This window comes from Scyliorhinus torazame, chromosome 2 (assembly GCF_047496885.1).
Source record: "Scyliorhinus torazame isolate Kashiwa2021f chromosome 2, sScyTor2.1, whole genome shotgun sequence".
NCBI lineage: Eukaryota > Metazoa > Chordata > Chondrichthyes > Carcharhiniformes > Scyliorhinidae > Scyliorhinus > Scyliorhinus torazame.
The window spans coordinates 122219279-122241380 of record NC_092708.1 but is presented as its reverse complement, the minus strand read 5'-3'; the positions used below and the strand labels follow the sequence as shown (position 1 = coordinate 122241380).

General features: G+C 47.1%; 1 protein-coding gene across 1 annotated transcript in view; it reads left to right on the top strand.

Moving 5' to 3' along the window:
• dnah9l (dynein, axonemal, heavy polypeptide 9 like) overlaps nucleotides 1-22102 on the top strand; it is a 1249478-nt gene that overhangs the window by 822465 nt on the left and 404911 nt on the right. Inside the window, exons 50-51 of the mRNA XM_072476205.1 lie at nucleotides 12457-12619; nucleotides 12702-12825. Of these exons, the coding sequence (XP_072332306.1) occupies nucleotides 12457-12619; nucleotides 12702-12825 (287 nt within the window). The remainder of the gene's footprint in view (nucleotides 1-12456; nucleotides 12620-12701; nucleotides 12826-22102) is intronic.

Here is a 22102-nt window from a genome sequence, read left to right as displayed (position 1 = left end):
TTAAGAAATGGATGTTTATCAGTGATGTCAGAGTGTGGGTGGAGCTGGACTGTCTCTGCTTTTACTTTCACTTTGGGCTCTCTGCTACAGGGTGTGTTCAGTTTCGTTTTAGATTTGAAGAAGCTGCAGTCACAGCAAGATGTGTATGAATCTCTGCAAGCTAAAGAATGTTCATTTGATGATTTCAAAGTGGTAACTGTTCTCAGTAGTAAAGTTAAACCTGATGTCTTTCTGTAAAAAGGGTTCTTTTTGTCTTATAGATGGTGCAAGGAAAGATTAAGAGTTACTTATAGAGTACTGTATTCTTTGGGGGTTTATTGGCGTTGATAGTTGTTAAGATGTTTACTGTGGTTTTATAAAGTGTTAACTGGTTTCATAAATAAACAGTGATTTAATTTAAAAGTACTGTAGATCTCTGTTGCATCACACCTACAGAGTGGGCCCGTGTGATTCCCATAACCACAATCTATTAAAAGTTGTGGGTCAGATGAACTCCATGATACACTTCGGGGTTCTCTAAACCCTGGCCCATAGCAGTGGAAAGAAGGTCATTGATGAAGCAGCTGAAGATGGTTGGTTCTGGAACACTACCCTGAGGATTTCCTGCAATGATGTCCTAGAGCTGAGATTATTGTCTTCCCACCACCACAACCATCTTCCTTTGTGCTCTTCCAGTGTATAACTCTAACCAGCGTAGACTTTTCGCACTAATTCCCATTGACTTCAGTTTAGTTAGGACTCCTTGATGCCATACTTGGTCAAATGCTGCCTTGATGTCAAGGGCAGTCACTCTCACCTCACCTCCGGCATTCAGCTCTTTTGTCCATGTTTGAACCAAGGCTGTAATGAGGTCAGAAGCTGAATGACCCTGGCGGAACCCAAACTGAATGTCCGTGATCAGATTATTGCTGAGTAAGTACTGCTTGATGGCACTGTTGATGACTCCTTCCATACCTTTGCTGATGGGAAGTAGACTAATAGGGCGGTTATTGGCTAGGTTGGATCTTTTCCTGTTTCTTGTGTATAGGACACACCTGGGAAATTTTCCACATTGCTGGGTAGATGTCAGTGCTGTGGCTGTACTGGAACAGCTTGGATAGGGGTACGGCAAGCTCTGGACCACAAGTCTTCAGTACTGTTGCTGGGATATTGCCACAGCCCATAGCCTTTGCAGTATCCAGTGCCTTCAGCCATTTCTTGACATCACGAAGAGTGAGTTGTATTGGCTGAAAATTGACATCTGTAATGCTGGGGACCTCCGGTGGAGACCGAGATGGATCATCCACTTGGCACATCTGGCTGAAGATCGTTGAAAATGCCTCAGCCTTGTCTTTTGCACACATGTGCTGGGCCTCTTCATCATTGAGGAAAGGGATATTTGTGGAGCCTCCTCCTCCAATGAGTTGTTTAATTGTCCACCATCATTTTTCATTTCATTTCATTTACGGCTGAATGTGGCAGGATTACAGAGCTTAGATCTGACGTGTTTGTTGTGGAATCGTTTAGCTCTGTCCATTACTCGCTGCCTAATCTCTTTGATCCCAAAGAAGGATAAGGACCCAAACAGAGTGTGATTCTTTTAGGCACATCTGCTGAATACTGATGTGACGTTGCTGGCTAAGGTGTTGGCGTGGCGGTTGGATGGGTGTGTGCCAGAGGTGGTCCCTTGAGAATCAGGCAGGTTTTGTTTTGGGGTGGCAGTTGTCAAGCAACATCAGGAGGCTGTTGAATGTGGTAATGACTCCATCAAGGGGTAAAGTGCCGGAAATTATTATATCAATGGACGCAGAGAAGGCGTTTGACCGGGTAAAATGGAGGTACCTGTTTGAGATCTTGGGGTGGTTTGTGTTTGGGCCGATGTTCATTTCATGGGTGCATTTGCTGCCCCCATGGCAAGTGTGAGAATGAATACGATGAGTTCAGGATATTTTAGGCTGTATAGAGGCACAATACAGGAATGTCCACTGTCATAGAAACATATAAAATAGAAGCAGGAGGAGGCCATTCAGCCCTTCGAATCTGCTCCACCATTCATTATGATCATGGCTGATCATCAAGTTCAATACCCTGATCCTGCCTCCCCCCCCCCCCCCCATATCCCTTGACCCCTTTAGCCCCAAGAGCTATATCTAATTCCTTCTTGAAATTACACAACATTTTGACCTCAACTACTTTCGGAGGTAGTGAATTTCACAGATTCGCCACTCTCTGGGTGAACAAATTTCTCCTCGCCTCAGTCCCAAACTGTTTACTTCTTTTTCTCGGACTACAACTCCCCCACCATTGGGACCATTCTTTCTGAATGTAGCCTATTTAATCCTGTTAGAATGTTATACGTTTCTATTAGATCCCCTCCACTCTTCTAAACTCCAATGAATATAATCCTAACTGACTTAATTTCTCTTCATATGACAGTCCCATCATCCCAGGAATCAGCCTGTTAAACCATATCGAACCTGATAGAAACCTGTGCCTGCTGTTGTTTGCATTAGCTATTGAGCCTTTGGCTATTGCGCTTCAGGCGTCAAGGGAATGGAAGGGCATTGTATGGGGAAGTAGGGAGCATAGGGTGTCATTGCACGCCAATGATTTGTTGCTGTTTGTTTTGAACCCGCTGGAGTGTATAGGGAAAATAATGGACCTACTAGGGAATTTTGGCGCCTTTTCTGGGTGCTAACTGAATGTGGCGAATAGTGAGGTATTCCCGGTGAAAGCCCAGGGGAGGAGTGAAAATTTGAGTGCCTTGCCATTTAAAAGCTGGCCAAAATAAGGTTTTGGTATCTGGTATTCATGTGACCCACGACTGGGCCACAATGCAGAAATGGATCTTGGCCAGTTTGGTGGAGGGGATAAAAGGGGATTTGTAGAGGTGGGATGTCCTGCCACTGTCCTTGGTGGGGAGGGCACAGACCATAAAAATGAATATTTTGCCAAGGTTTTTATTTGTTTTTCAGTTCTTTCCAATTTTCCTTACAAACGTGTTCTCTCGGAATGTGGATAAATTAATTTTGGAATTTGTATGGGCAGGAAAGATGCCTATGATCCGAAGGGCTTTTTTTCAGGGAAGCTGGTGGGTGGTGGGCTGGTGCTGCCAAACCTACTGTATTACTATTGGGCGGCAAAGGTTGAGAAGGTGAGATGCTGGTGGGGGGAGTGGGTGTCGGAGTGGATGCAGGTGGAGGAGACCTTCTGTGTGGGGGTGTACTTAAGGGCCCTGGCGATGGCACCTGTAGCCATCTGGGATGACCACTTTCAGCATATAAAATGGACACTCGCAGAGCATACAGGGAAAAATGGACAATGCAAAGTAAACAAGCAGACACAGAGCCTGAATGTGTATTTAGAAGACAGACTGCAGACGGAACCAAAACTCCTGGCCGATTTGCACATTGATGGCCCATCTCCGAGAAACAAAGAACTAGTGCTCAGGTAGCCGATACCGTCCCAGACATTCTGGCGCCACTACCCCAGCAAGAAGACACAAACAAAGCAAGGCCAACAGCCACTTAGGACACGCCCAGCCATCAAGGCACCCGCCCCGTTATTGGCTCAAATTGATGGCAGTGATCGAGAAGCTGCCCAATTAATTGGGACCAAGTTTAATGCCCGCCTAAAAGCGCGCAACGCCCCCAAGTATAAGAAGGAACCCTCGCCATGTGTTCCCTCTCTTGGAATTGGCTCTCAACCGGAGAGACCCTTCCACCTGCACCACCAGAAGCAAGTAAGTTCAAGGTCAATGTTCGCTACCAGACGGACGACCTTAGCTGTACTCCTGTTACCTCTTCGAACCCAACAGCCTCAGATCCGAACAACGACCATTGTTCCTCTGACCTAAGTCGGCACCCGAAGTTAAGTATAGGTATTAGTGATAGATATAGTTTAGCCTGTAGTGTTATTGTGCATGAGTAAATCATACTGTGTGTAAATAAAGTAGTATTGACTTTGAACTAACTAACTGGTATATTGGTTCTTTGATCGGTATTCGGTTGAACCTTGTGGCGGTATCGAGAGATACCTGGCGACTCTGAAAGCATATTCATAATTAAGATTAAGAAAGGCAACCTTATTAATCGCCATATTTAGACCCACAAAAGAGAGCAACACACCCCTCACGTTCACCCCGGGTAGATATACCAACAGTCTGGCGTGGTGTCGTTCCTCAAGGTATTGAACCAACTGAGGCGGCACTTTGGTGTAGCAGGTATGTTGATAGTGGGAGCTGGTTTAGCTCAGTTAGCCAGACAGCTGGTTCGTTGATGCATGCTGAGGCTAGCAGCATGGGGTGCAATTCCCATACAGGCTGAGGTTATTTATGAAGGCTCGCCTTCTCAACCTCTCCTCTCACCTGAGGTGTAGTGATCCTCAGGTTAAATCACCACCAGTCAGCTCTCCTCCTCAAAGGGGAAAGCAGCCCGGGACTATGGCGACTTTACCTTACCTTTATGTCAGTAATGGCCCCAATATGTGGGAATCATAGGTTCATACCAGCAGGGATAGACGTAACATACAGGAGTTGGCATAGGGAGGATGTAGAGCGGATAAGGGACCCGTTCATAGAGGGGAGGTTCATGAGGCTAAAGGAGTTGCAGGGTAAGTTCCAGTTGCCGAAGAGGAGTGATTTCAGGTACATGCAGGTGCGGGTGTTCGTACGGAAAGAGCACCCCTCATTTCCTCAGCTGCCAAAATATACGCTATTTGTAATAACCTGCACAGGACTCATCCACCTGGGGATGATTGTTCCCTGTGTTCAATTGGACTGAGTTAACCTAGCACTAGCATAAAAGGCAGGCAGCTGTAGAGCCAGCTAAAAAAGGAATGAGGACCTGGTGAAAGGGAACCGGGCCCTGTGTATGTATGATGCTGTTGCTGAAATAAAGGACTTTTAAGAAGCTCGTTGGACTCCCCTGGCTTTATCACATTGGCGACGATGATGAATTGGAGTTGTCGGCGTGCTGCGTGTTCAGCTGAGCTACCTCCCGGGAATTTTTTTTTTAAAAGAGTGGACTACGGTACCGAGTTTGTTTCTGTGGGTTTTTTTTAGAGCCTCTAATGTTATGGAAGGCGAGACCCGGGTCGAGTTTTTTTTTTTTGCTGCCGGCTTGTGAAGTGTGTCCGCTGGGAGTGATCTGGGGCGAAATTCTCCGGTATCGGCGCGATGTCCGCTGACTGGCGCCCAAAACGGCGCAAATCAGTCAGGCATCGCGCCGCCCCAAAGGTGCGGAATGCTCAGCATCTTGGGGGGTTGAGCCCCAACCTTAAGGGGCTAGGCCCGCGCCGGACGGATTTCCGCCCCGCCAGCTGGCGGAAAAGGCCTTTGGTGCCCCGCCAGCTGGCGCGGAAATGACATCTCTGGGCGGTGCATGCGCGGGAGTGTTAGCGGCCGCTGACGGCATTCCCGCGCATGCGCAGTGGAGGGAGTCTCTTCCGCCTTCGCCATGGTGGAGACCGTGGCAAAGGCGGAAGGGAAAGATTGCCCCCACGGCACAGGCCCGCCCGCGGATCGGTGGGCCCCGATCGCAGGCCAGGCCACCGTGGGGGCACCCCCCGGGGCCAGATCGCCCCGCGCCCACCCCAGGATCCCGGAGCCCGCCCGCGCCGCCTTGTCCCACCGGTAAGGTAGGTGGTTTAATCTACACCGGCGGGACAGGCATTTTAGCAGCGGGACCTTGGCCCACCCAGGCCGGAGAATCGCGGGGGGGGGGGGGGGGGGCCGCCAACCGGCGTGGTGCGATTCTCGCCCCCGGCGAATATCCGGTGCCGGAGAATTCAGCAACCGGCGGGGGCGGGATTCACGCCAGCCCCCGGCGATTCTCCGACCCGGCGGGGGGTCGGAGAATCTCGCCCCTGGATTCTGATGTGTCCGGCAGTACCAGATGCGGTATCATTCTGGTGAGGGTCGCGTAGTGTTTCGTCCATCTCTGTCTGCTGTTGTTTCCTGATGCTGGCAGAGTGGTCCACCGGGGAGTCTGTTCTCAAGTTGCCGCCGCCGTTTTGGAACGTCATTCTGGTCGTGAGTGCAGCGTTGTGTTTGGAAGACTGTTCAACGGCAGCTTGGACTGTGGGATTTGCAACAACGATGTTTTGCCTGTGACCTGACAGTTATTGTACGACTGCAGGTTTTGTGCCGGGAGACTCCATATGTGACTTCTGGTCCTGTGGAAGCTTGCACGGAACCCTGCTGTTTTTTAAAAATTTGCGCTGTGTGTTTATTTGCCTGTGTACCGTAAGAATGTCGGGGCGACAGCTCCCTGGGCATTTTGATAGGTGTTTTATTTTTTTGGGTAGAATTTAGAGTGCCCAATATAAAAAATTAAGGGGAGTTTGGGAGTTGCGGGATGTTGAGGTGGACGTTGTCTGATGTTCCCCCCCCCCCCGTTCCCTCTGTGGCTGGAAGGCATGCCACGCCGATTGGGCCTTGGGTTGATGGGTCCGATACTGTGGGGCACGCCATCCCCGGGTTCGGCTGTTGACAGCTTCGCCCCCTGTGTGACTGGTGAGGGTGTTGGGCCGGACGTAATGCTTGGTGGAGTACACGCCTGCCCGTCCTGCTTCCCCGTTCGGTGGAGCCTTATCCGAACTAATTTTTTTTAGGTTTGTTGTCTGGTCACTGTGGGGTTTGCACCCGTTTGGTCCTCTCCTATCCACTCCTCCTAAATGGCCGTCCTTGTGAGGGGTTTCGGGCTTTGTGGGGGGAGGGGTGTAATAACCTGCACAGGACTCATCCACCTGGGGATGATTGTTCCCTGTGTTCAATTGGACTGAGTTAACCTAGCACTAGCATAAAAGGCAGGCAGCTGTAGAGCCAGCTAAAAAAGGAATGAGGACCTGGTGAAAGGGAACCGGGCCCTGTGTATGTATGATGCTGTTGCTGAAATATTTGACTTTTAAGAAGCTCGTTGGACTCCCCTGGCTTTATCACACTATTGGATAAATTACTAACTCAGGATGAGGTAGGGAAGGGAGGATTGCGGATATTTACAGGTTGTTGGAATTGGAGAAGACGTAAGTGGAGGCGATAAAATGGAAATGGGTGGAGGAAGTGTGGATAAATCTTGAGGTGTCGGGCCCGGAGTGAAATTATGCATCGGATAAATTTGACATCCTCTTGCGCCAGGTTGAAGATGGTGCCCAGGGCCCATCTGACTTGAGCTCATATAAGTGGGTTCTTCCCTGAGGTTGAGGACAAATGTGAGAGGTGTGGAAGGGAGCTGTTTGGGGGTGAGGGTGTGGGCGGTGGGGTGCAGAGTTGGGGTAGTTCATGGGGAGAAAAGAGAAGATCATAACAAACTGGAAACTTGGTGATATTTGTTTGTCGATTGTATTATTGTTGTGTTTCAAATAAAATATATATATTTTTTAAAGTGGAAAAAAAAGACTCATCTTGTTATCGCCCTACCATCCTTCTCACCCCTAAACTTACAATTGCCTAATTGGCTTTAGGGCTCAATCAGTGCCCCCAGCACATTGATACTATACTAATCAGGTGATCACATCAATTTTCCATTAATATGTTATCAGCCTCATCATGCAATATGTATTGCACATGAATGGAATCCTGATTTGGGAGTGATCCAACTTCTGGGCCTTGATATTTTCTGGCTGTACCATCTTGAAAGTGCCCTGAATTCTATAGATGGATAACATATTCTGTCAAGTGAATATCAGTTGTACATTTATTATATAGTCTTTAATCATCTCATCTGAACTCTGTGAAAAAAATGCTGCTTTAAAGTCATTGATTATGATGATGGACTACTAACTTGGAGACATGGAGCCAGATTTTCATGTCGGAAGCTGGAATCAGATTAGATTAATTCTACTATTGCAATCCCATCTCCATCTCGAATCTTACAGGCACTAAGTGACCTGGAGATGGGCTGACTAGGCAGGACTGAAGACAGACTGAATTAAAAGCGGGTAGGTTCCCAAAATACCTCTGCCTGGTGTTCCCGAGACAATCAGAGGTTCACCTATGTCCACTTGAACCTCCTGACCACTTTAAATTGTGCCCCTCACCTACCTCGTTTTCACTCCTCATCCCTTCACCTCCTCATTCTCCTCTCCTCAAACTGTTCTCACTGCACATCTTCTCAACTTTTCACCCATTCTGCACTTCTGAACAGAACTCACAAACCCTATTAAAACAGTTGGATGTTACTGAATAGCACATAAACAAATAGACTCTTCAAATAAATAATGCAACTTAGCTTAACATGTTTACTTAACATCTGTCATAGGGAAAATGTAGAGGCTATTAGAAAAATGTTATGGCAGAGCACTAAGAAATTCAAGACAATCAGGAAGAGTCCACCTGGTTTTGTGAAAGGGAAATCATATTTAATCAATTTATTGGGATTCCTTGAAGGAGTCAAATATGCTGTGGATAAAGCGAAACTGCTGGACGTACTGAACTTAGATTTCCCGAAGGTGCCACATCAAAAGGTTATTATAGAATCATAGAATTTACAGTGCAGAAGTAGGCCATTCGGCCCATCGAGTCTGCACCTTACAAAGAGCACCCTACTGAAGCCCATGTATCCCCTGAACCCAGTAACCCCCACTTAACCTTTTTTGTACGCTAAGGCAATTTTTTGGCAATTTATCATGGCCAATCCACCTAAGCAGCACATCTTTGGACTGTGGGAGGAAGCCGGAGCACCCGGAAGAAACCCTTGCAGATGCGGGAGAACGTGCAGACTCCCCACAGAGAGTGCTCCAGCCGGGAATTGAACCTGGGACCATTGTGGAACTAAATGGTGGTGTAAGGGGTAACATTGGCATGGATAATGGGCTGGTTTAGCACACTGGGCTAAATAGCTTTCTTTTAAAGCAGACAAGGCAGGCCAGCAGTACGGTTCAATTACTGTACCAGCCTTCCCGAACAGGTGCCGGAATATGGCGACTAGGAGCTTTTCACAGTAACTTCATTGAAGCCTACTTGTGACAATAAGCGATTTTCATTTTTTCATTTCATTAAAAGGTTAGCTAGCTAATAGGAAACAGAATAGGCATGAATGAGTCTTTTTCTAGTTGACAGGATGCAATGAACCACAGGGATTAGTGCTGGTGCCAAAAATGTTTCCAATTTATACAAATGACTTGGATGAAGGGACCAAAGTACGGTTGCTAAATTTTCTGATGACACAAAAATAAGTAGGAAAGTAAATTGTGACTAGGACATAGGGAGGCTACAAAGGGACATCAATAGGTTAAGTGAGTGGGCAAAGATCTGACAAATGCAGTATAATGTGGGCAAATGTGAAATTGTCCCTTTTGGCAGACAGAATTGAAAAGAAGCATATTATATAAATGGGGAGAGATTGCAGAGTTCTGAGATCCAAAGGGATCTTGTTCCAGGGCATGAATTACAATAGGCTAGTATGCAAGCACAGCAAGTAATTAGAAAAACTAATAGAATGTTATAGTTTATTATGAGGGGAGTGAAACACAAAAGTAGGGAGGTTATGCTTCAGTTATACAGAGCACTGGCGAGTCCACATCTGGAGTACTCTGTACACTATTGGTCTCCTTAGTTAGGGAAGGATGTAATTGCGTTCAAAACAGTTCAGAAAAGGTTTACTAGCCTAATACCAGGAATGGGCGGGTTGACTTATGAGGAAATGTTGGACAGGTCACGCTCATATCTACTGAAATTTAGAAGAGTAAGAGGCAACTTGACTGAAACCTTTAAGATCCTGAGGGGTCTTAACAAGGTAGATGTGGGGAGGATGTTTCATTCTGTGGAAGAATCTAGAATTAGGGGCCAATGTTTTATTCTCATTTAAGACCGAGAAGAGGAGAAATATTTTTCTCTGAGGAGGCCATGAGACATTGGGAAAATTCCCTCAAGCGGTAGTGGAAGCTGAGCCTTGGAATATTTTTAAGGAAGAACATAGAACATAGAACATTACAGCGCAGTACAGGCCCTTCGGCCCTCGCTGTTGCGCCGACCTGTGAAACCACTCTGAAGCCCATCTACACTATTTCCTTATCATCCATATGTCTATCCAATGACCATTTGAATGCCCTTAGAGTTGGCGAATCCACTACTGTTGCAGCAGGGCATTCCACACCCTTACAACTCCCTGAGTAAAGAACCTACCTCTGACATCTGTCCTATATCTATCTCCCCTCAATTTAAAGCTATGTCCCCTCGTGCTAGACATCACCATCCGAGGAAAAATGCTTTCACTGTCCACCCTATCTAATCTTCTGATCATCTTGTATGCCTCAATTAAGTCATCTCTTAACCTGCTTCTCTCCAACGAAAACAGCCTCAAGTCCTGCAGCCTTCCAACATAAGATCTTCCCTCCATACCAGGCAGCATTCTGGCAAATCTTCTCTGCACCCTTTCCAATACTTCCACATCCTTCCTATAATGCGGCGACCAGAATTGCACGCAATACTCCAAATGCGGCCGCACCAGAGTTTTGTACAGCTGCAACATGACCTCATGGCTCCGAAACTCAATCCCTCTACCAATAAAAGCTAACACACCGTATGCCTTCTTAACAACCCTCTCAACCTTGGTGGCAACTTTCAGGGATCTATGTACATGGACACCGAGATCTCTCTGCTCATCCACACTACCAAGAATCTTACCATTAGCCCAGTAGTCTATCTTCCTGTTATTCCTTCCAAAATGAATCACCTCACACTTTTCTGCATTAAACTCCATTTGCCACCTCTCAGCCCAGCGCTGCAGCTTATCTATGTCCCGCTGTAACTTGTAACATCCGTCCGCACTGTCCACAACTCCACCGACTTAAGCGTCATCTGCAAATTTACTCACCCATCCTTCTACGCCCTCCTCTAGGAAGAGTTGATAGATTCTTAATAAGCAAGGGGGTGAAAGATTAGTGGGTGTAGGCAGGAGGTTACAATCAGAACAAATGGAGTATAATGTGGGCAAATGTGAAATTGTCATAGAATCATAGAAGTTTACAGCATGGAAACAGGCCCTTCGGCCCAACCAGTCCATGCCGCCCAGTTTTTACCATTAAGCTAGTCCCAGTTGCCCGCATTTGGCCCATAACCCTCTTACCCTCCCTTTTGGCAGGAAGAATTGAAAAGAAGCATATTATATAAATGGGGAGAGATTGATTTTATCGAATGTCAGTGGGGCGGGTTGCCTACTCCTGCTCCTAATTTGTGCGTTTGTATGTTAAAGATTAAACATTTAAACTTGGTTATCATACTAGGTTACCCATTCAATAGTGTGAAATGTACTTTTATATCCATTAGATGAACTTCTTAAACTCATCTGAAGACCTTTCCACATTTACAATGTTGATCTTTTACTTGACAGCTTGCCAGTTGGCAGAAGTAACCATCTGGCAAGCACATACTTCAAGGGCAATTACATCTTCCAACCACAGCACCGACATAACACAGATTACTGAACACAGATGTAACTCGTATTGCAGTATGGAATGATGAACTTTAAAGGAAGCAAAACTATTTCACGTATTTTTTAAACACTCTAGCCTCCAATCCATTGTTCATGACTCAGTGCAGCCAGTGTATAACTCATCAGTCACTAAAGCCTGGTCACTTCCGTAAAAATTGATGAATTTACCTGGGGTTAGCATTTAATGAGACCACAATGCTGTCAGTTGCCTCATTAATAGTTGTGGGCGGGTTACGGGGCCAGCTCTCTTGGCTTCATGAAAACCACTGAGGGCAGGAAAGGAGGAATGACCCCGACCAGCTATATTTTAGTCCCACCTCAATTTGGTCCCAATCTGGACCATGAAAATCCATCCCCTGGACTGACAATCAAAAGCAAAAGTTAGCATCACTAAAAAAAAAACAAGCAACCTTGAGTTGTCAGATTTTAATTCAAACCCAATAGGTTCACCAATGGCTTTTAGGGAAGAAAGTGTACTGTCCTTACCCAATCTGTCCTCAGCGCAATTCCAGTTCCACATCAATGAGGTTGACTTTTAATTGCTCTCTCAAGTGGCTTAGTTTGACTAAACTGCTCTGTGCAGAGGTCCATGAGAAAGTCTCAGCATGGTCACTGCCCCTAGAGATGGGCAATAAATGTTGATCCTGCCAGTAGTGACCAGATCCCAAATGTAAATTTAATATAAATTGCAATTCCAGGCTGAATGCAGTTTTATTCAGGTTGGAGATACATTTAGCTACTTTTGGAATTAATATTTTCCAACTGTACTTGTCAATTAAGGGGCTAATTATATGTGCATTCCATATTATTGATGCATGATAAACATTAAAGATTTCTTAGTTTACCACTTTATATGAGTTGATATAATGCGTGAACTAACAGTCTCTAGCAAAATCTGTTTTTCTGGTAACGTAAGAAGTTTCCATTCCTGCTTACCAGGGAAAGTATTTCAATTTGAGCTGATTTGTTACAATTTTAGACATGCATTATTACATGCTTGACTGAAAAATGTTTTTACTAAGATAGTAATTTTTAATTGGCACAGCTGTCGGATAAGTCGGATTTTAGAGGCTCCAAGAAGCAATGCCCTTTTAGTTGGCGTTGGTGGAAGTGGCAAACAAAGCTCGTGTTGTTTGGCTGCATTTCTCAGCTCACTGGAGGTGTTTCAGATTACACTGCGGAAGAATTATGGCATTCCTGATCTCAGGGTAAGAATTCTGATTATTAAAAATTACAACCATATTTTGAATTATGAGTTCCTTACTACTTTTTATCTTAATGATCAAACAGAGTGACATTGCAGCTTTATACATTAAAGTTGGAGTGAAGAACATTGGCACAGTATTCCTTCATACAGATGCTCAAATACCAGATGAACGATTCCTTGTTCTAATTAATGACATGTTGGCTTCAGGTAATAGATAATTTTAATTCAAATGTAAGTAACTCAGTTTGATACTTTCTGGTAATAACACCACAAATTTCTGCGTAAAGAGTTTGACAGGAATATTCATCCTTAGAACAGTTCAGACACATGATATTTAAAATGATCAGAGGTCATTGGATTACTGAATAGACTTCATCAGTAGAGGTGAGGGGTCGGCCATAAAGACTAGTTATACAACATCCATTATCTCACCCTTTGTGACCCTCCTAAAGCATGCAAGCCAAACATAATTTGCTGCAATCAATAAATGTGGAATGCATTCAAAAAAGAGCTTGACAATATTTAGCATGGCTAATGTGCAAACCTTATTCAAAGATTTCAGAGACAAGTTTTGAGAGTACATTTTCTCTGACAAATGTTGTGAGTCATTACATTGTAAGTATTTCTTTTTAACAGAAAGTAGTTCAACTATTTTCATAGTAAATATGTATGCATTGCATCAATAAGGTATTTACTGCAACAGAAGGCTTTCTTTGTTACTTTATTCTGCATTAATTTATATCTATTTGTTATATCCGGACACAAATTGAATTACTGTTAAACAGGATGCATTTATTCACCTTCAGTATGAATACAGGTGCATTACATAAAAATAGTGCAATAACATTCTTTGAATTAAACAAAATGTCTGTTATGTATAGCTCCAAAAACTCAAACTATTTTTAAAAATCAGGTTTTCTAAAATCCAAAGTGAACTCATGAGTGACTGAGCAGTACTATTATTAGTACTGATAGCTATTTTACGGTATCAATAAGCCCACGTTAGCTATAAACGACAACGGCGATGTGGGCCCAAAATATCGCGAGAGTCGGAAAACGAGATTCTCACCGATGAAATCGCATTTTCTAATTTTCCCCGCCCGTTGCTGGTGACCCAGCTCATGCTGGATTCTTCATGGCCCTCACGGTAGTTAGCACCGTTGCTTCACAGCTCCAGGGTCCCAGGTTCGATTCCCAACTTGGGTCACTGTCTGTGCGGAGTTCTCCCCGAGTCTACGTGGGTTTCCTCCGGGTGCTCCAGTTTCCACCCATAAGTCCTGAAAGACGTGCTGTGAGGTAATTTGGACATTCTGAATTCTTCCACTGTGTACCCGATCAGGCGCCGGAATGTGTTGACTAGGGGCTTTTCACAGTAACTTCATTGCAGTGTTAATGTAAGCCTACTTGTGACAATAAATATTATTATTATTAAAATCTTTGTTTACTTTTTGTTGAATTCTTCTGAACAATATCTTATTCTCTGTTCGCTTAACTCCAGATTTCTTGGAATGTCTCTTTGGTTCTCTAGTTTCCTTAACTAGGTGGACGTTAGATTTCCAGCATCTGTTTTCTTAACCAAAGTATGACTTTTGTGAACACTCCCAGGGAGCCAGCGGACACATCCAGGGTAAAACACACCGAAGAGTGAGTTTGGGAGCTAGGTGGGAATTCGAGGTTGGGTGGGAGGACGTGCATTTTATCCCTTGATTTGTTACACTCAAATGTCCAGTGAGCGGCCTTGCCCTGCTGCAGGTGACTACAAGGGAGAGCGCTGATTGGTGAGTAGCAGGTAAGTCCTTCATATCGGGAGCGGAGCTGAGCAGGAGAAATCCGGAGTGCAGTCTGGGAAGGTAAGTGGTATTTGTGTCTGTGTCTCTCAACTTGTGGGTGGAAAAAACTGAGAAGTGATGTCACAGTAAAGCTTTGACCTGATTTGCTGGTAGGGAATCTGCGTTAAATTTGAAAAAAACATTGAACAAACTAATTAAAATGAATTCATTAACTAGGTAGAGGAGTAACTAAACCTGAGGGCAGAGATTAGTATTTAGCATTTAATTTTACAGTAAAAAATCTAGCGTCAGGGACCATATAGATAATCTAATAACAATTTAATTATTTATTTTAAATTCATTAACTAGTGCTTAAATGTCACTCAGCGGGGTACAGTGCTCTACCTGTGAGATGTGGGAGATCCGTGACGCTTCCAGCATTCCAGCAAGTACTCCTGCAGGAAGTGTAACCAATGGCAGCTCCTCACAGACCCTGTGGTTCGGATGGAGCAGCAGTTGGATGCACATAGGAGCATGCAGGTGGCAGAAAGCATCAGAAATAGGAGTTATAGAGACGTGGTCACACCCAAGGTGCAAGCAGATAGATGGGTGACCACTAGAAAGGGGAGGGAGTGATTGTAGGAATCCTCTGTGGCTGTCCTCCTCTCTAACAAGTATACCATTTTGGATACTGTTGTGAGGGATAGCCTATCAGGGGAAAAAAACAGCAATCAGAACAGTAGCACCACAATTGGCTCTGTTGTTCAGCAGGCGAGGGCAAAGTGAGGAGAGCGATAGTTATAGCGGACTCTATAGTAAGACACACAGATAGGCGCTTCTGTGGACGTGAAAGAGACTCCAGGATGGTATGTTGCTTCCCTGGTGCCAGGGTCAAGGATGTCTCTGAACGAACACCGGACATCCTGAAGGGGGAGAGTGAACAGCCAGAGGTCGTGGTACACATAGGTACTAATGACACAGGCAAAGAGAACGATGAGGTCCTGCAGAAGGAGTTCAAGGGGTTAAAGCTAAAAAGCTGGACCTCTGGAGTTGTAATCTCAGGATTACTCCCAGGGCCACGTGCCAGTGAGGCTCGAAATAGGAGGATAATGCAGCTAAATACGTTGCTAAACTGGTGGTGTAGGAGGATGGGTTTCAGATCTCTGGACCATTGGGATCTCTTCTGGGGCAGGTGTGACCTGTACAAGAAGGACGGGTTGCATCTAAACGGGAGGGGCGCCAATACCCTGGCTGGGAGGTTTGCGAGAGTCACTCAGGTGGATTTAAACTAGTATGGCAGGGGGGTGGGAACCAGAGCGCTAGCTTTTAAAAAACAACAACATTTTATTGAGGTATTTTTGGTTTTACAGCAACGACAAAATAAACAATATACATAAGTCTATAAGCATAGTGCAAAAAGCCTGCTTCCTCCCTTACAGGTCTCACCTTTATTAACCCCCTACTCTAAACTAAACTAACCACCCCCCCCCCACCCCTTCTGCTGACGTTTAATTTTCTGCAAAGAAGTCAATGAACGGTTGCCACCTCCGGGCGAACCCTAACATTGACCCTCAAGGCGAACTTGTTTTATTCCAAACAGAGAATGCTAGCCATGTCAGATAGCCAGGTCTCCGACTTTGGGGGCTTTGAGTCCCTCCAAGCTAATAATAGCCGTCTTTGGGCCACCAGGGAGGCAAAGGCCAGAACGTCTGCCTCTTTCTTCTCCTGGATTCCCGGATCTTTCGACACCCCGAAAATCGCCACCTCTGGACTCGGTGCCACCCTTGTTTTTAACACTGTGGCCATGACGTCTGCAAACCCCTGCCAGAATCCCCTGAGCTTTGGGCATTTCCAAAACATGTAGACATGGTTCGCTGGTCCCCCCGCACACCTTGCACATCTTCTACACCAAAGAACCTGCTCATCCGGGCCACTGTCATGTGAGCCCGGTGAACGACCTTAAACTGTATCAGGCTGAGCCTGGCACATATTGTGGACGCGTTGACTCTACTCAATGCCTCCGCCCAGAAACCATCCTCTATCTCTCCTAATTCCTCCTCCCACTTGCGCTTCAGCTCCTCAGTCTGCGTGTCCTCTGACCCCATGAGCTCCTTATAGATATCGGAGACCTTCCCTTCTCCCACCCACACTCTGGAAACTACCCTGTCCTGAATCTCCCTTGGTGGTAGGAGCGGGAAGGTTGAGACCTGTCTACGTAGGTACCTAAATTTGTTTCCCCTTGCCAATCCAAATTTCTCCTCCAGCTCCCTCAAGCTAGGAAAGTTCCTTTCTATAAACATATCCCCCATCCTCTCAATTCCTGCCGAAACCCCCTGTCCATCCTTCCCGGGGCAAACCGGTGGTTAATGCAGATTGGAGTCCAGACCGATGCTCCCTCTGCTCCCACATGCTTCCTCCATTGCCCCCAGACTCTCAGGGCTGCCCCCACCACGGGGCTGATGGAGTACCGTGCCGGCGGAAATGGCAGAGGCGCCGTTATCAATGCCCCCAAACTGGTGCCCTTACATGAGGCTGCCTCCATACGCTACCATGTCGACCCTCCCCCCACCACCCACTTCCTGATCATGGCTATATTCGCCGCCCAATAATAGTTACCTGACGTTTGGCAGCGCCAGCCTGCCCCCTCCACCCGGCTCCGCTCAATCATCCCCTTTTTTACTCGCGGGGTCTTGCCCGCCCATACAAAACCTGTGATAACGTTGTTAACCCGTTTAAAAAATGTCTGCGGAATAAAGATGGGGAGACACTGGAACACAAACAGGAATCTCGGAAGGACCATCATCTTCACCGTCTGGACCCTCCCAGCTAGTGACAACGGGAGCGTGTCCCACCTCCGAAGATCGCCCTTCATTTGGTCCATGAGACGGACCAGATTAAGTTTGTGCAACTGTTTGCATTCCCGCGCCACTTGGATCCCTAGGTACCTAAAACTTCCCCCTACCACTCTAAATGGCAGTTCCCCCAGTCGTCTCTCCTGTCCCCTTGCCTGATTCGCAAACATCTCACTTTTCCCCATATTTAGTTTGTACCCCGAAAACCGGCCAAATTCACCCAGAATCCTAATGATTTCTTCCATCCCCTCCACTGGGTCCGATACATACAGGAGCAAGTCGTCTGCGTAAAGTGAGACTCTGTGTTCCACTCCCCCCTGGACCAACCCCTTCCAGCCCCTTGAGGCTCTCAGCGCAATTGCCAGCGGCTCTATATATAGCGCGAACAACAGTGGGGAGAGGGGGCACCCCTGTCTCGTCCCCCGATGTAGCCTAAAATAGTCCGATGTCGTCCTATTCGTCCGTACGCTCGCCACAGGAGCCTGATACAGCAACCTGACCCAGTCAATAAAGCCCCGCCCAAATCCGAACCGTCCCAGCACCTCCCACAAATATTCCCATTCTACTCGATCAAACGCCTTCCCTGCGTCCATTGCGACTACTACCTCCACCTCTCTACCTTCTGGGATCATCATGATTGCATTTAGCAACCTTCTTACATCGGAAACCAACTGCCTTCCCTTAACGAACCCCGTCTGGTCCTCCCCAATCATTGATGGAACACAGTCTTCAATCCTAGAGGACAAAACTTTGGCCAACAATTTGGCGTCCTCATTCAATAGGGATATAGGCCTGTAGGACCCACACAGCCCCGGATTCTTATCCAGCTTCAGAATTAGCGAGATCGTGGCCTGTGACATCATCGGGGAAAGCACCCCACGCTCCCTTGCCTCATTGAATGTCCTCATCAGCAGTGGCCCCAATATCCCAGCGAACATTTTATAGAACTCCGCTGGGTACCCACCCCAGCCCCGGGGCTTTAGCCGACTGCATGGCCTTCAGACCCTCCGCTATCTCTTTGATCCCGATCGGGGCCCCCAGCCCTTCTACCAGCTCCCCGTCCACCTTCGGGAAATTCAGCCCCCCTAAGAAGTGTCTCATCCCCTCTGGCCCCGGTGGGGGTTCTGACCCATACAGCCTACTATAAAACTCCTTAAATGCCTTATTGACCCCTGCTGAGTCTCCGATCAGGTTCCCTTCTCCATCCTTTACTTTCCCTATCTCCCTGGCTGCCTCCCTCTTTCTAAGCTGTTATGCAAACATTCTGCTGGCCTTCTCTCCATGCTCATAGATCGCTCCCCTCGCCTTTCTCAGTTGCTCCACCGCCCTCCCTGTGGTTAACAAGCTAAACTCCGCCTGCAGCCTCTGCCGTTCCCTTAAAAGCCCTGCCTCTGGGGTCTCCGCATATATCCTGTCGACCTGCAATATCTCCTTTATCAGTCGGTCCGTCTCTGTCCTATCTACCTTCACCCTGTGGGCCTATATCGAGATCAGCTCCCCTCAAACCACTGCCTTCAATGCCTCCCAGACTACCGCTGCCGAAATTTCCCTCGTGTCATTTACCTCCAGGTAATTCGGAAAACATTTCCTGAACCGCCTGCACACCTCTTTGTCCGCTAAAAGCCCCACGTCTAACCTCCAGTACGGGCGTTGATTACTGTCTTTATTAACCTGTAGGTCAACCCAGTGCGGGGCATGGTCTGAGATCGTGATCGCCGAGTACCCCGTGTCCACCACCCCCATCAGTAGAGCCCTGCTCAGAATAAAGAAATCGATCCGGGAGTACACTTTATGCACGTGAGAATAGAAGGAGAACTCCTTTATTCTTCCCCCATCTGCTCCATGAACCTTTTAGTTCCTTAGCCATTGCTGGCACCCTGCCCGTTTTTGAGCTTGACCGGTCTAAACCAGGGTCAATAACGGGTGACCTCCCATGACCAGTTTATGCGAATCCAGGTCCGGTATCTTCCCCAGCATCCTTTTTATAAACTCCACATCGTCCCAGTTTGGCGCATAAACATTTACTAGTACCACCTGTACCCCTCCAATTTCCCACTGACCATAATGTACCGGCCTCCCCATCCGAAACTATTCTTCCCGCCTCAAACACCACTCGCTTGTTGATCAAGATCGCGACCCCTCTGGTCTTCGAGTCCAGTCCCGAGTGAAAAACCTGTCTGACCCAACCTTTCCTTAACCTAATCTGGTCAGCCAATCTAAGGTACTTCTCCTGCAGCATTACTACATCCGCCTTCAGTCCTCTCAAATGCGCGAACACGCGTGCCCTCTTGACCGGCTCATTGAACCCTCTTGCGTTCCAGGTGATCAGTCTAGTTGGGGGGGGGCTCATCGCCACCCCCCCTTCGCCGATCAGCCATCCCCTTTCTTGGGCCAGTCGCCAGCCCGCGCCCCACGCCTCCACCGGCCTGCCCCCAGGCAGCCTCCACCCCCAACCTCCTCACTATCCCTCAACAAAAGTCCCTCCCTTGTCAGCAGAACATTTCCCCCCCCCTCTCCCCCCCCCCAATAACAGCACAAAATAAATCAACCCCTTTGATAAGACTAACATCTGCTCACCCCCCACTACGCTTCTTTAAGTTAGCCCGCCCAGCTAGCTTGGAGGCCCTCGCCCCTGGCGCCAGAAAATCTCCCCCCTATTGTTCCCTCCCCACCCTCCCACCAGCTCATACATACATATTCAAATGAAAAACAATCCCAACACAATTGTCCGACAGAGATAAAATTAAAACCCAAGTTGAACAAAAAAAAAAGTCAAGCAAAAGATCCAGCATCTGAATAAACACACCTCCATCCCCCAACAGTGCAAATGCAAACTTTACCTCACTCAGCTCTGCAGCTGGCCCCAGATCCATATAGCAGGCATAACAAATAACGTCCGAAAAGAAACAATAAACTTTTTTTTCAGAAACATAAACACTACAGCAAAATTCAAAGTTCAGAGTTCTCAGTCCAACACCAGTCCTTTCCTTTTCGTGAAGTCCAGCGCTTCCTCAGGCGACTCAAAATAGAAATGTTGCTCCTTGTGTGTGACCCAGAGGCGGGCTGGATACAACAGCCCGAACTTCAACTTTTTCTTGAAAAGGGTCGACCTTATCTGGTTAAACCCCGCTCTTCTCCTGGCCACCTTTGCACGCAGGTCTTGATAGATCCGTAGCATACTGTTGTCCCATTTTCAGCTCCGTGTCTGCTTGGCCCACTGTAAAACGCGCTCCTTATCCAGGTATCTGTGGAATCTCACCACCATTGCCCTGGGGGGGGGGGCCTCCCATTCGCAGCTTCCTTGCAAGCGCTCTGTGAGCCCTGTCCACCTCCAAGGGTCGGGGGAATGCCCCATCCCCCAGCAGCTTCTCGAACATGGCTGCTATGTATGCCCCAGCATCTGCTCCTTCGGATCCCACCGGGAGCCCAACGATCCTCAAGATCTGCCGACGGGACCTGTTGTCTAGGTCCTCCACCTTCTCCAGGAGCCTTTTCAGCTGGTCTCTTAGCATCTCCACTTCCAACTCCACCACTGTTTGATGTTCCTTCTGGTCAGCCAGCGCCTTCTCTACTTTCTGGAGCGGCCGATCTTGGGCATCCAATCTAAGTTCCAGCCGTGAAATTGCCTCTTTAATCGGGTCCAAACAGTCCCACTTCTGCTTGGCGAAGCCCTCCTGGATAACTTGCACCAACTGCTCCGTTGACCGCTCGGTCGACAAGCCAGAGGTCCGGTCCTCCGCAATGCTTTCTCCCGGTGCTACTTCAGCCCAAGCCTTCTCTGTCCTTCTATTTCAGCCTTTGCGAGCACTTCTAGTCCTCCTCTCCATGCACCGATGTGGGAATTCAGTTCACAATTGCCTCTGTCATCAATTTTTCAAATCAAGTCCAGTAGAAAATCGTGTGTAAAGGTCCAAAAGTCCGACCCGCGGGGGAGGCACCAAATGTGCGACTTACTCCTTCATAGCCGCCACCGGAAGTCCAGAGTGCTAGCTTAGAAGGTGTAATAACTGAAAGGGAAATAGAAAAGAAAAATAAGAGAACAACATTACCCTGTTAGCTGGAACGGTTTGAGGTGTATTTGTTTCAATGCTAGAAGTATAGCAGGTAAGGCAAATGAACTTAGAGCACTTATTAGTACTTGAAACTATGATGTTGTGGCTATCACAGAAACGTGGTTAAGAATCATAGAATCATAGAATCATAGAATTTACAGTGCAGAAGGAGGCCATTCAGCCCATCGAGTCTGCACCGGCTCTTGGAAAGAGCACCCTACCGAGGCCCACACCACCCACACCCACACCACCCTATCCCCATAACCCAGTAACCCCACTCAACCAACCCTAAGGCCAATTTTGGTTAAAGGAAGGGCACGATTGGCAGCTGAGCTTTGGTGGATATAGATGCTTCAGGAGAGTTAGAGGGGGATGTAAAAGGGGTGGGGTAGTAGCATTACTAGTTAAGGAGAATATTATAGCCCTACTGCGGGAGGACTCCTCAGAGAGCTCATACAATGCAGCAATCTGGATAGAGCTCAGGAACAGGAAGGGGGCAACCTCAATGTTAGGCGTTTATTACAGGCCACCCAACTGCCAGAGAGAGATAGAAGAGCAGATAGGTAGAGAAATTTTGGATAGGTGTAAAAGTAACAGGGTTGTTGTGGTTGGGAATTTTAACTTCCCCTATATTGACTTGGACTCACTTAGTGCTAGCGATTTGGATGGGATAGAGATTGTAAGGTGTATCCACAAGGCTTCTTGTTGCAATATGCGATAGCGGGGCTGGTTTAGCACAGGGCTAAATCACTGGCTTTGAAAGCAAACTAAGGCAGGCCAGCAGCACGGTTCAATTCCCGTACCAGCCTCC